The sequence below is a fragment of the Salmo trutta genome, chromosome 20 (genome assembly GCF_901001165.1).
Source record: "Salmo trutta chromosome 20, fSalTru1.1, whole genome shotgun sequence".
Classification (NCBI taxonomy): domain Eukaryota; kingdom Metazoa; phylum Chordata; class Actinopteri; order Salmoniformes; family Salmonidae; genus Salmo; species Salmo trutta.
Window position 1 is genome coordinate 3,838,943 of NC_042976.1, and position 15,399 is coordinate 3,854,341.

The 15,399-nt window shown below is 44.2% G+C and overlaps 1 protein-coding gene across 5 annotated transcripts in view; it reads right to left on the reverse strand.

Moving 5' to 3' along the window:
* cfap65 (cilia and flagella associated protein 65) overlaps nt 1-15,399 on the reverse strand; it is a 61,912-nt gene that overhangs the window by 9,171 nt on the left and 37,342 nt on the right. For 2 of the 5 annotated variants that reach the window (XM_029702038.1, XM_029702039.1), the window contains exons 18-29: nt 15,186-15,399; nt 14,741-14,869; nt 14,113-14,289; nt 12,863-12,929; nt 12,439-12,549; nt 11,551-11,742; nt 10,373-10,531; nt 8,328-8,459; nt 5,154-5,270; nt 4,076-4,774; nt 3,921-3,971; nt 2,563-2,789 (exon numbers count right to left, since the gene is read on the reverse strand). In XM_029702038.1, coding sequence (XP_029557898.1) covers nt 2,563-2,789; nt 3,921-3,971; nt 4,076-4,774; nt 5,154-5,270; nt 8,328-8,459; nt 10,373-10,531; nt 11,551-11,742; nt 12,439-12,549; nt 12,863-12,929; nt 14,113-14,289; nt 14,741-14,869; nt 15,186-15,399 — 2,275 coding nt within the window. Of the gene's footprint in view, nt 1-2,562; nt 2,790-3,920; nt 3,972-4,075; nt 4,775-5,153; nt 5,271-8,327; nt 8,460-10,372; nt 10,532-11,550; nt 11,743-12,438; nt 12,550-12,862; nt 12,930-14,112; nt 14,290-14,740; nt 14,870-15,185 lie in introns of those variants that run through there. The other 3 variants (XM_029702040.1, XM_029702042.1, XM_029702041.1) reach the window with 3 other exon arrangements.

Genomic DNA, 15,399 nt, shown 5'->3' on the forward strand with positions numbered 1-15,399 from the left:
AGTAAAACATGACTATAGATACAGTAACCCTCCCAGTAAAGCACGACTATAGATACAGTAAAACACGACTATAGATACAGTAACCCTCCCAGTAAAACACGACTATAGATACAGTAAAACATGACTATAGATACAGTAACCCTCCCAGTAAAACATGACTATAGATACAGTAAAACACGACTATAGATACAGTAAAACACGACTATAGATACAGTAACCCTCCCAGTAAAACACGACTATAGATACAGTAACCCTCCCAGTAAAACATGACTATAGATACAGTAACCCTCCCAGTAAAACATGACTATAGATACAGTAACCCTCCCAGTAAAACATGACTATAGATACAGTAACCCTCCCAGTAAAACATGACTATAAATACAGTAACCCTCCCAGTAAAACACGACTATAGATACAGTAAAACACGACTATAGATACAGTAACCCTCCCAGTAAAACATGACTATAGATACAGTAAAACATGACTATAGATACAGTAACCCTCCCAGTAAAACATGACTATAGATACAGTAAAACACGACTATAGATACAGTAACCCTCCCAGTAAAACATGACTATAGATACAGTAAAACATGACTATAGATACAGTAACCCTCCCAGTAAAACACGACTATAGATACAGTAAAACACGACTATAGATACAGTAACCCTCCCAGTAAAACACAACTATAGATACAGTAAAACATGACTATAGATACAGTAACCCTCCCAGTAAAACATGACTATAGATACAGTAAAACACGACTATAGATACAGTAAAACACGACTATAAATACAGTAACCCTCCCAGTAAAACACGACTATAGATACAGTAACCCTCCCAGTTAAACACGACTATAGATACAGTAACCCTCCCAGTTAAACACGACTATAGATACAGTAAAACACGACTATAGATACAGTAACCCTCCCAGTAAAACACGACTATAGATACAGTAACCCTCCCAGTAAAACATGACTATAGATACAGTAACCCTCCCAGTAAAACACGACTATAGATACAGTAAAACACGACTATAGATACAGTAAAACATGACTATAGATACAGTAACCCTCCCAGTAAAACACGACTATAAATACAGTAAAACATGACTATAGATACAGTAACCCTCCCAGTAAAACATGACTATAGATACAGTAAAACATGACTATAGATACAGTAACCCTCCCAGTAAAACATGACTATAGATACAGTAAAACACGACTATAGATACAGTAACCCTCCCAGTAAAACATGACTATAGATACAGTAACCCTCCCAGTAAAACACGACTATAGATACAGTAACCCTCCCAGTAAAACATGACTATAGATACAGTAACCCTCCCAGTAAAACATGACTATAGATACAGTAACCCTCCCAGTAAAACATGACTATAGATACAGTAACCCTCCCAGTAAAACACGACTATAGATACAGTAACCCTCCCAGTAAAACATGACTATAGATACAGTAACCCTCCCAGTAAAACACGACTATAGATACAGTAACCCTCCCAGTAAAACACGACTATAGATACAGTAAAACATGACTATAGATACAGTAACCCTCCCAGTAAAACACGACTATAGATACAGTAACCCTCCCAGTAAAACATGACTATAGATACAGTAACCCTCCCAGTAAAACACGACTATAGATACAGTAACCCTCCCAGTAAAACACGACTATAGATACAGTAACCCTCCCAGTAAAACATGACTATAGATACAGTAACCCTCCCAGTAAAACATGACTATAGGTACAGTAACCCTCCCAGTAAAACACGACTATAGATACAGTAACCCTCCCAGTAAAACATGACTATAGATACAGTAAAACATGACTATAGATACAGTAAAACATGACTATAGATACAGTAAAACATGACTATAGATACAGTAACCCTCCCAGTAAAACATGACTATAGATACAGTAAAACATGACTATAGATACAGTAACCCTCCCAGTAAAACATGACTATAGATACAGTAACCCTCCCAGTAAAACATGACTATAGATACAGTAAAACATGACTATAGATACAGTAAAACATGACTATAGATACAGTAAAACATGACTATAGATACAGTAACCCTCCCAGTAAAACACGACTATAGATACAGTAACCCTCCCAGTAAAACATGACTATAGATACAGTAACCCTCCCAGTAAAACACGACTATAGATACAGTAACCCTCCCAGTAAAACACGACTATAGATACAGTAACCGTCCTAGTCACGGTGTGTGTTTGAGATTGAGTAATTGCAGTCGGACTGCACAGAATCCCTGATCTACTGATCACCTTGCATCCCAAATAATGTGATTTAGATGAGCAATTCCACGCACCCTCGTTCACCCTCGTTCACCATCGTTCACCCTCGTTTAACCTCGTTCACCCTCGTTCACCCTCGTGCACCCTCGTTTACCCTCGTTCACCCTCGTTCACCCTCGCTCACCCTCGTTCACCCTCGTTCACCCTCGCTCAACTGATCCCCTGAAACATGCTGAATGTCTTCTCGTTGACCCTCAGGGTAGCAGGGTAATCAATGTACTGTACCTGTTGATGTGGTGTGTGCTGAGCAGGGAGGGGAAGAAGGTCTGGAACTCTAGGAGGGAGTGTGAGCGGGCGGTGACCCCCAGATGTAGCAGGGTGGGGCAGGGCGGTTCAGGTCTCCTCCATACCTGGCTAGCCTCTCTCTGGGCCCTCCGCTCAGCACGACTGGGCCTGGTACACATACCCCCCACCACGGCACTGCTGCTGCTGCTATGGATAGGAGGCAGAGTCTTAAAGAGAGAGAGCGAAGGGGAAGAAAGAGGTAAGACACTGAATGATATGTAAGCAGTATCTATTCTAGATTATAAACTGGGTGGTTTGAGCCCTGAATGCTGATTGGCTGACAGCCGTGGTATATCAGTCCGTATATACCACGGGTGTGACATTTATTTTTACTGTCCTAATTACGTTGGTAACCCGTTTATAATAGCAATAAGGCACCTCGGGGGTTTGTGATATATGGCCAATATACCACGGCTAAGGACTGTATCCAGGAACTAAGAACAGCCCTTAGCCGTGGTATATTGGCCATATACCACACCTCCTCGGGTCTTATTGCTTTCAAATATCTAACCAGATCAGTTTGTGCTGTCTTGTCATGTCAATCTGGTTAGATATTTTTAGGTTTGGCAATATCTATAACATCCACAGGGTCCAGGTGTTTTCTGTTATCTTGTATTTCCTGACTACAGGTCCAGGTGTTTCCTGTTACCTTGTACTTCCTGACTACAGTGTCCAGGTGTTTCCTCTTACCTTGTACTTCCTGACTACAGGGTCCAGGTGTTTCCTGTTACCTTGTACTTCCTGACTACAGTGTCCAGGTGTTTCCTGTTACCTTGTACTTCCTGACTACATAGTCCAGGTGTTTCCTGTTACCTTGTATTTCCTGACTACAGGGTCCAGGTGTTTCCTGTTACCTTGTACTTCCTGACTACAGGTCCAGGTGTTTCCTGTTACCTTGTACTTCCTGACTACAGGTCCAGGTGTTTCCTGCTACCTTGTACTTCCTGACTACAGGTCCAGGTGTTTCCTGTTACCTTGTACTTCCTGACTACATAGTCCAGGTGTTTCATGTTACCTTGTACTTCCTGACTACAGATCCAGGTGTTTCCTGCTACCTTGTACTTCCTGACTACAGGTCCAGGTGTTTCCTGTTATCTTGTATTTCCTGACTACAGGGTCCAGGTGTTTCCTGCTACCTTGTACTTCCTGACTACAGGTCCAGGTGTTTCCTGTTACCTTGTACTTCCTGACTACATAGTCCAGGTGTTTCCTGTTACCTTGTACTTCCTGACTACAGGGTCCAGGTGTTTCCTGTTACCTTGTACTTCCTGACTACAGATCCAGGTGTTTCCTGTTACCTTGTACTTCCTGACTACAGGTCCAGGCTTCTGTGGGGAAGGTGCAACCTCCTGCATCAGGACAAGATTAAGGTGTTAGATCAACAGTAAGTAGAACCCAGATTGTGTGTGTGTGTGTGTGTGTGTGTGTATTTGTGTCCTAGTATGATTCTCACCTTAGTGTTGCTCTCCTGTGTTTGATTCTGTGTATGACCCTGGGGGTAGCTGGTCTGACTCGGTGTATGACCCTGGGGGTAGCTGGTCTGACTCGGTGTATGACCCTGGGGGTAGCTGGTCTGACTCGGTGTATGACCCTGGGGGTAGCTGGTCTGACTCGGTGTATGACCCTGGGGGTAGCTGGTCTGACTCGGTGTATGACCCTGGGGGTAGCTGGTCTGACTCGGTGTATGACCCTGGGGGTAGCTGGTCTGACTCGGTGTATGACCCTGGGGGTAGCTGGTCTGATTCTGTGTATGACCCTGGGGGTAGCTGGTCTGACTCGGTGTATGACCCTGGGGGTAGCTGGTCTGACTCGGTGTATGACCCTGGGGGTAGCTGGTCTGACTCGGTGTATGACCCTGGGGGTAGCTGGTCTGACTCGGTGTATGACCCTGGGGGTAGCTGGTCTGACTCGGTGTATGACCCTGGGGGTAGCTGGTCTGATTCTGTGTATGACCCTGGGGGTAGCTGGTCTGACTCGGTGTATGACCCTGGGGGTAGCTGGTCTGACTCGGTGTATGACCCTGGGGGTAGCTGGTCTGACTCGGCTGCAGGTCTTTCTCAGTCAGGGTAAACTCGTTCCTCTGTCTGTCTCTCTCCAGCTCCCACTGCTGTAGATCCTGATGGTACTGAGATAGAGCCTCCTCCAGGGTCACCTGGTAACATAACAACATCATCTCAGTCACATATCATATGTGGTTGTTTTACCAATGCACTGACTGTCTGGAGTCTTTCTGGATAGGACCTGCTGAGATGAGATGGATGGGATGAATAACATGTAATATGTCAAAATGGAAACATCTATAGACAAATGGACAGAATGCTACTTACACTGTTAATGGTATTGAAACATCTATAGACAAATGGACAGAATGCTACTTACACTGTTAATGGTATTGAAACATCTATAGACAAATGGACAGAATGCTACTTACACTGTTAATGGTATTGAAACATCTATAGACAAGTGGTCTTATGAGTGAACACTGTGACAGAGTTTGTAAGTATACCAAGGACTATGATAAAGGTCCTCACCTCACAGATGATGTCTAGCTGGTAGAAGCTGGGGCTGCCAGAGGCCTGGAGAGTCAGGATACAGAGAGAACTCTCCCCTGGAGACAGAGTACCATGCTCTGGGTAGATCTGGACTGACTGCAGGCACAATAACCGCACCAAGACACACGCATAGTATTATACAGCATTCGCTGACACAACCCAAAAAAAACAACTCTCCCATTCAACAAACATCCACAGAAAGAAGCACTAATTTATGTACGCTGCAGTATGTCCAGTATGCTGCGGTATGTACAGTATGCTGCAGTATGTCCAGTACGCTGCGGTATGTCCAGTACGCTGCGGTATGTCCAGTACGCTGCAGTACGTCCAGTACGCTGCGGTATGTCCAGTATGCTGCAGTATGTACAGTATGCTGCAGTATGTACAGTACGCTGCAGTATGTCCAGTACGCTGCAATATGTCCAGTACGCTGCAGTATGTCCAGTACGCTGCAGTATGTCCAGTACGCTGCAGTATGTCCAGTACGCTGCAGTATGTCCAGTACGCTGCGGTTTGTCCAGTACGCTGCGGTATGTCCAGTACGCTGCGGTATGTCCAGTACGCTGCGGTATGTCCAGTACGCTGCGGTATGTCCAGTACGCTGCGGTATGTCCAGTACGCTGCGGTATGTCCAGTACGCTGCGGTATGTCCAGTACGCTGCGGTATGTCCAGTATGCTGCGGTATGTCCAGTACGCTGCGGTATGTCCAGTACGCTGCAGTATGTCCAGTATGTCCAGTACGCTGCAGTATGTCCAGTATGCTGCAGTATGTCCAGTACGCTGCAGTATGTCCAGTATGCTGCAGTATGTCCAGTATGTCCAGTACGCTGCAGTATGTCCAGTACGCTGCACTATGTACAGTACGCTGCACTACGCTGCAGTACGCTGCACTACGTACAGTACGCTGCACTACGTACAGTACGCTGCAGTACGTCCAGTACGCTGCAGTATGTCTAGTACGCTGCAGTATGTCCAGTACGCTGCAGTATGTACAGTATGCTGCAGTATGTACAGTACGCTGCAGTATGTCCAGTACGCTGCACTATGTCCAGTACGCTGCACTATGTACAGTACGCTGCAGTATGTACAGTACGCTGCAGTATGTCCAGTATGCTGCAGTATGTCCAGTACGCTGCAGTATGTACAGTACGCTGCAGTATGTCCAGTACGCTGCAGTATGTCCAGTACGATGCAGTATGTCCAGTACGCTGCAGTATGTCCCGTGTGGCTCAGTTGGTAGAGCATGGTGTTTGCAACGCCAGGGTTGTGGGCTCGATTCCCACGGGGGACCAGTACGGAGAAAAAATGTATGAAATGTATGCATTCACTACTGTAAGTCGCTCTGGATAAGAGCGTCTGCTAAATGACTAAAATGTAAATGTACGAACAGTATGTCCAGTACAATCATAGATATATTTTACCCCAGTATCTGTGCGTTAGACGTCGAGTATGAGGTGTCTCCTCTCCAACGCCAAATTTGTATGTAGACCTTTTTTTGTAAGTATATACCGGCTGTAGTGGTAGTACATGACGATAGTAACGAACGTATTTTGATATCATAATGCTTGCAGAGCTGTCTAATGGGATTTGAATTGGAGCTTCCTGGGCGATGAGTACGAGGAGACCCCTCATATTCCTCAACGACATCTCTAACACACAGATACGACGGTAAGATCTAAACCCAGCAAAACAAGCAACTCACTAACACCCATATGGTCTCCTAGAAGAAGAGATATTTTGACCTCAATGGGACAACCTGGTTAAATAAAGGTTAAAAAGTACATTTATCAGGGATATACTGTACTAGAAAAGTTTGTGGTCATTCACACATCCTTAAAAACTTAGGTGCTGAGCTAATAAACTGCACGCTAACCTGGTCAGTCAGGTTCCAGGCTAATATACTGCACGTTAACCTGGTCAGTCAGGTTCCAGGCTAATATACTGCATGCTAACCTGGTCAGTCAGGCTCCAGGCTAATATACAGCACGCTAACCTGGTCAGTCAGGTTCCAGGTTAATATACTGCACGCTAACCTGGTCAGTCAGGTTCCAGGCTAATATACTGCACGCTAACCTGGTCAGTCAGGTTCCAGGCTAATATACAGCACGCTAACCTGGTCAGTCAGGTTCCAGGCTAATATACAGCACGCTAACCTGGTCAGTCAGGTTCCAGGCTAATATACTGCACTCTAACCTGGTCAGTCAGGTTCCAGGCTAATATACTGCATGCTAACCTGGTCAGTCAGGTTCCAGGCTAATATACTGCACTCTAACCTGGTCAGTCAGGTTCCAGGCTAATATACTGCATGCTAACCTGGCCAGTCAGGTTCCAGGCTAATATACTGCACTCTAACCTGGTCAGTCAGGTTCCAGGCTAATATACAGCACGCTAACCTGGTCAGTCAGGTTCCAGGCTAATATACTGCACTCTAACCTGGCCAGTCAGGTTCCAGGCTAATATACTGCACGCTAACCTGGTCAGTCAGGTTCCAGGCTAATATACTGCACGCTAACCTGGTCAGTCAGGTTCCAGGCTAATATACTGCACTCTAACCTGGTCAGTCAGGTTCCAGGCTAATATACTGCATGCTAACCTGGTCAGTCAGGTTCCAGGCTAATATACAGCACGCTAACCTGGTCAGTCAGGTTCCAGGCTAATATACTGCACTCTAACCTGGTCAGTCAGGTTCCAGGCTAATATACTGCATGCTAACCTGGTCAGTCAGGTTCCAGGCTAATATACTGCACTCTAACCTGGTCAGTCAGGTTCCAGGCTAATATACTGCATGCTAACCTGGCCAGTCAGGTTCCAGGCTAATATACTGCACTCTAACCTGGTCAGTCAGGTTCCAGGCTAATATACAGCACGCTAACCTGGTCAGTCAGGTTCCAGGGTAATATACTGCACTCTAACCTGGCCAGTCAGGTTCCAGGCTAATATACTGCACGCTAACCTGTCAGTCAGGTTCCAGGCTAATATACTGCACGCTAACCTGGTCAGTCAGGTTCCAGGCTAATATACTGCACGCTAACCTGGTCAGTCAGGTTCCAGGCTAATATACTGCATGCTAACCTGGTCAGTCAGGTTCCAGGCTAATATACTGCACGCTAACCTGGTCAGTCAGGTTCCAGGCTAATATACTGCATGCTAACCTGGTCAGTCAAGTTCCAGGTGTAGAGGACTCTGTCACTGTGGGAGACATTCGTCAGGAACAGGACCCGTGTGGAGCGACAGCAGACTGGGATGTCCCCAAGAGACAATCTCTCCTCTGACAGGAACAGCACCTGCAGACGAGACAGAGGGCCGGGTTATGAGTGTAGCGTCTGTCATACTTCATCACCAAAACATTGGCCAATAGGAGCCCCAGGACAGGTAGAGGGGTACAAAAGGATCACATGGTGGCATTAGTTACAGTGGCAAGATAAAGTATGTGAACCCTTTGGAATGACCTGGATTTGTACATAAATTGGTCATCAAATTTGATCTGATCTTCATCTAAGTCACAACAATAGACAAACACAGTCTGCTTAAACTAATAACACACAAATTATTGTATTTGTCTTGTCTATATTGAATACATAATTTAAACTTTCACAGTATAGGTTGGAAAAAGTATGTGAATCCCTAGGTTAATGACTTCTCCAAAAGCTAATTGGAGTCAGCTAACCTGGAGTCTAAACAATGAGACGAGATTGGAGATGTTGGTTAGAGCTGCCCTGCAATATAAAAAACACTCACAAAATGTGAGTTTTCTATTCACAAGAGGCATTGACTGATGTGAACCATGCCTCGAACAAAAGAGATCTCAGAAGACCTAAGATTAAGAATTGTTGACTTGCATAGAGCTGGAAAGGGTTACAAAAGTATCTCTAAAAGCCTTGATGTTCATCAGTCCACGGTAAGACAAATTGTCTATAAATGGAGAAAGTTCAAGCACTGTTGCTACTCTCCCCAGGAGTGGCCGTCCTGCAAAGATGACTGCAAGAGCACAGTGCAGAATGCTCAATGAGGTTAAGAAGAATCCTAGAGTGTCAGCTAAAGACTTACAGAAATCTCTGGAACACGCTAACATCTCTGTTGACGAGTCTACGATACGTAAAACACTAAACAAGAATGGTGTTCATGGGAGGACACCACAGAAGAAGCCACTGCTGTCCCAAAAAAACATTGCTGCACGTCTGAAGTTTACAAAAGAGCACCTGGATGTTCCACAGCGCTACTGGCAAAATATTCTGTGGATAGATGAAACTACAGTTGAGTTGTTTGGAAGGAACACACAACACTATGTGTGGAGAAAAAAAGGCACACCACACCAACATCAAAACCTCATCCCAACTGTAAACTATGGTGGAGGGAGCATCATGGTCTGGGCTGCTTTGCTGCCTCAGGGCCTGGACAGCTTGCTATCATCGACGGAAAAATGAATTCCCAAGTTTATCAAGACATTTTGCAGGAGAATGTTAGGCTATCTGTCCTCCAATTGAAGCTCAACAGAAGTTGAAGACAACGACAGGACAACGACAAAAAACACAGGAAGTAAATCAACAACAGAATTGCTTCTACAGAAGAAAATATGCCTTCTGGAGTGGCCCAGTCAGAATTCTGACCTCAACCCGATTGAGATGCTGTGGCATGACTTCAAGGGAGCAGTTCACAATAGACATCCCAAGAATATTGCTGAACTGAAACAGTTTTGTAAAGAGGAACGGTCCAAAATTCCTCCTGACCGTTGTGCAGGTCTGATCCTCAACTACAGAAAACGTTTGGTTGAGGTTATTGCTGCCAAAGAAGGGTCAAAAAGTTATTAAATCCAGGGTTTCACATACTTTTTCCACCCTGCACTGTGAATGTTTACACTGTGTGTTCAATAAAAACATGAAAAGGTATAATTGTTTGTGTGTTATTAGTTTAAACAGACTGTGTTTATCTGTTGTTGTGACCTAGATGAAGATCAGATCAAATTTTATGACCAATTTATGAAGAAATCGAGGTCATTCCAAAGGGTTCACATACTTTTTCTTGCCACTGTATATAATACGATAATATAATAATGCCATTAAAAAGCAGAGACTTAGTCATGCAGGTGGTTCTGGGAAAATCGAGCCAACTATCCTGTCATTGCCAGAGACTTGCTCTACCAACTGAGCCAAACAGGACCAGGTAAGACTATATGGGAATAGGTAGATGGGCCACTCACCTGGTTGGGCAGGGCCATCCTCTGTGTGCTGGGGACAGACATGTAGGCATCATGAAGCTGTACTGGTGCCGACTCTCCCAGCACACTGTTATCAAACCCACAGCCTTCAAACGTTAACAGCATAGTGTCTCCCTCCAGCACATGGATAGAGATGTCCACCTGGAAATAAACACAGGACTGTGTGAGGAGGAGGAGGAAGATGGTACAACGGCAGGAGAGAGGAGGATGAAGATGTTACAATGACAGGAGAGAGGAAGATGTTACAGCGACAGGAGAGAGGAAGATGAAGATGTTACAATGACAGGAGAGAGGAAGAGGAAGATGTTACAACAACAGGAGAGAGGAAGAGGAAGATGTTATAACAACAGGAGAGAGGAAGAGGAAGATGTTACAGCGACAGGAGAGAGGAAGAGGAAGATGTTACAATGACAGGAGAGAGGAAGAGGAAGATGTTACAGCGACAGGAGAGAGGAAGAGGAAGATGTTACAACAACAGGAGAGAGGAAGAGGAAGATGTTACAACAACAGGAGAGAGGAAGAGGAAGATGTTACAGCGACAGGAGAGAGGAAGAGGTTACAACGACAGGAGAGAGGAAGAGGAAGATGTTACAACAACAGGAGAGAGGAAGAGGAAGATGTTACAGCGACAGGAGAGAGGAAGAGGAAGATGTTACAACAACAGGAGAGAGGAAGAGGAAGATGTTACAACAACAGGAGAGAGGAAGATGTTACAGCGACAGGAGAGAGGAAGATGTTACAGCGACAGGAGAGAGGAAGAGGAAGATATTACAACAACAGGAGAGAGGAAGAGGAAGATGTTACAACAACAGGAGAGAGGAAGAGGAAGATGTTATAACAACAGGAGAGAGGAAGAGGAAGATGTTACAACAACAGGAGAGAGGAAGAGGAAGATGTTATAACAACAGGAGAGAGGAAGAGGAAGATGTTACAGCGACAGGAGAGAGGAAGATGTTACAACAACAGGAGAGAGGAAGAGGAAGATGTTACAACAACAGGAGAGAGGAAGAGGAAGATGTTACAACGACAGGAGATGGCATCTAGAATACCTAGAAGAATACCAGTTTTTCCCCGTCGGACTTCGGACTCGAACTGCAAATCTAGGGTGGCAGTCCCGTCTCTCTAACCTCTAGGTTACCTAACAGAGGGTTGCTACTCACACTGTAAGTCTTTGCCTCCAGGGGGGAGAGGACCCACTCCAGCAGGGCTGTCCTGCCAGGCTTCACCTCTCCCTGGGGGTTGAGACACTGCAGCACGGGGTGACCAAAGTTATCAGCTGTCAACTGCTCAAGGGGCTCTGTGTCCACACGGTACCTCAGAGGGACAGCCCCTCCGTTGTACAGCTCATACACCTGCAATACACCAACCAGACACTGTGATGACTCTCCATGATGAAGGGATGAATGTTTACATATCTGACATTACTCATCTTACATGTATATATATATTCTATACTATTCTACTGTATCTTAGTCTATGCTGCTCTGACGTTACTCGTCCATATATTTATATATTCTTAATTACATTCCTTTACCTAGATTTATATATATATATATATATATATGTATATATGTTGTGAAATTGTTAGATATTACTTGTTAGATATTACTGCACTGTCGGAGCTAGAAACACAAGCATTTCGCAATAACATCTGTATGTGACCAATACAATTTCATTTGATTTGATTTAGATTTGATGAAGAATTAGCTGAAACTGAGAGGAGCAGTGAATGATAAGCTTTCTGGTGTAATTATAACTGTCTTCAAATCAAATTTAAATTGTATTTGTCACATGCGCCGAATACAACGTTACAGTGAAATGCTTACTTACAAGCTCTTAACCAACAATTCAGTTTTAAGAAAATTACCTAAAAAAATACAAAATAAAAGTAACAAATAATTAAAGAGCAGCAGTAAAATAACAATAGTGAGGTTATATACAGGGAAACCAACAAGGTGGGTTCTATACATTGGTGACAGATGAGGTGCGTTTCCCCCTTTACATTGCAAACCAATCACTTATTGTGAAGCCTGAGCAGGGAGTCTAACCTGTTTAGGTGGACTGAACCCCCCGATTGCCACTGGGGCAAAGACGTGCTTGGTGGAGGTGAAGTGGAGGTAGTGCCTGTCTCTCTCCACCGTCACTCCCATGAAGTTCAACTGCACACAGACAAACAAAACAGAGACCGTCGGTATTATCAGCATGAGATACAGTCTTATTCTATCCTCAGCCCAGACATCTAAAAAACTGGTTCCCAAGACTACTCCTGACCCTGGATTAACAAACCCAGACATCTAAAAGGCTGGTTGTCGAGACTACTCCTGACCCTGGATTAACAAGCCCAGACATCTAAAAGGCTGGTTCCCAAGACTACTCCTGACCCTGGATTAACAAGCAGGTTCAACGGAGAAGTCTAGATTTAATCTGTTTCCGGGAAAAACCGGCGTATAAAATATGACTGTGCCGTCTCACCAGAATCTCTCTGCCGTGAGATAGCTTGAACAGGACTGGGAGACGGTCAGTACCAGCAAAGTCATGTCTATGAAGAAGAACAACAACAAGACGGACGGTATGTAAAGAATAGAACAACAACAAGACGGACGGTATGTAAAGAATAGAACAACAACAAGACGGACGGTATGTAAAGAATAGAACAACAACAAGACGGACGGTATGTAAAGAATAGAACAACAACAAGACGGACGGTATGTAAAGAATAGAACAACAACAAGACGGACGGTATGTAAAGAATAGAACAACAACAAGACGGACGGTATGTAAAGAATAGAACAACAACAAGACGGACGGTATGTAAAGAATAGAACAACAACAAGACGGACGGTATGTAAAGAATAGAACAACAACAAGACGGACGGTATGTAAAGAATAGAACAACAACAAGACGGACGGTATGTAAAGAATAGAACAACAACAAGACGGACGGTATGTAAAGAATAGAACAACAACAAGACGGACGGTATGTAAAGAATAGAACAACAACAAGACGGACGGTATGTAAAGAATAGAACAACAACAAGACGGACGGTATGTAAAGAATAGAACAACAACAAGACGGACGGTATGTAAAGAATAGAACAACAACAAGACGGACGGTATGTAAAGAATAGAACAACAACAAGACGGACGGTATGTAAAGAATAGAACAACAACAAGACGGACGGTATGTAAAGAATAGAACAACAACAAGACGGACGGTATGTAAAGAATAGAACAACAACAAGACGGACGGTATGTAAAGAATAGAACAACAACAAGACGGACGGTATGTAAAGAATAGAACAACAACAAGACGGACGGTATGTAAAGAATAGAACAACAACAAGACGGACGGTATGTAAAGAATAGAACAACAACAAGACGGACGGTATGTAAAGAATAGACATCTCATCACATCATTACTTTCTGGAATGATTTATTATTAAGGGCTTTTATTTTTGTTGCGTCTGTGTATCCAACCTCAATAGCCGAGTAATTTGGAAGCATGGTGACATGAGACTAGAGCAGGGAGGGGGGGGGATATATAGAGATAATAATGGACCTACAGTATTTGAAAATTACTGCCCTTCTTCTGACCCACCGATTGATTTTAATGACTAAATCAGGCTCCAAAAAAAAAAAAAAATCAGTTTGGACATTGAATTTCTAAATCCTGATGTGGCCCTCAAGCCAAAAATGTTGCCCACCTATGGACTAGGGCATACCTGTAGCTAAATGTCACTGCCTTCTGCTGTCCTGGATGTAGTTTACCAGAGCGGGGTGTTATATTAAACAGCCTGTTATCCTGCACCTTCATATGGTGGAGCTCTGTAGTGCTGAACTCCCCAGTCTCAGCCCAGTACTCAAGCTCTATCTGCTGGTCTTCTGGGAACAGGAACGACCTGGAGGGAGTGGAGGTTAGCATAGAATAGCATAGCTCAGTTTAGAGCATAGCCTAACATAGAAAAGCATAGCATAACATAGGATAGAAAAGCATAGCACAACATGGCATAGCATAACATAGCATAGCATAACATAGGATAGAAAAGCATAGCACAACATAGCATAGCATAACATAGCATAACATAGCATAGCACAACATAGCATAGAAAAGCATAGCACAACATAGCATAGCATAGCATAGCATAGTATAACATAGAATAGAAAAGCATAGCACAACTTAGCATATCATAGGATAGAAACACATAGCATAACATAGCACAACATAGCATAGAAAAGCATAGCACAACATAGCATAGCATAACATAGCATAGCATAGGATAGAAAAGCATAGCACAACATAGCAAAGCATAGCATAACATAGCATATTAGCATATCATAACAGATACTGACCACTCGACAGGGATGCTCCCAGTGTTCTCAAACATCAGCAGCACACTGGAGGGGTCTGAGCCCAGAGGAGCAGCGCTGAAGTTGAAATCCAACATGGCCGACGTGAAGATGGAGGGACAGCGACGCAGACTGGAGGAGGTGGGGGACAGACAAACCTCAGATACACACTATATGTAACTCCAGACCATTTCCATACACTGATATTAGAAATGTCACAACAGTTCATAGATGGGTGGATAGGGGTTGGCGTCAATTCACATTTCAATTGAGTGTTTTAGGGGAATTGAATTGAAAAAAAATTGAATGACTGAATTGAAAAGGAATTGAATGACTGAAATGAAAAGGAATTGAATCCAATTCTAAAATCATTTTTGCCTTGCTTCACTCCACAGTCACCAAGAGACATGTGTTTATCTGACAAAGTTTATAGTCCCTACTAACTCACCTGTGTCTGGTGGGTACCCGATAGGTGAGCTCCGGCGGGGCGGGGTCTCTCTGCAGGTGGGCGTTGAGTTGTCCCAGAGAAAAAAGGCTCCAGATCTGCAGCTTGCTGAGCCCCTCCACGCTGCCACTGCAACGCACATCTGTCACCTCCAGGGTGGGGAACACCCCTTCACCCAGCACCTGGCACAGAGCCTGGGGAGCATCCAGCACAGAGC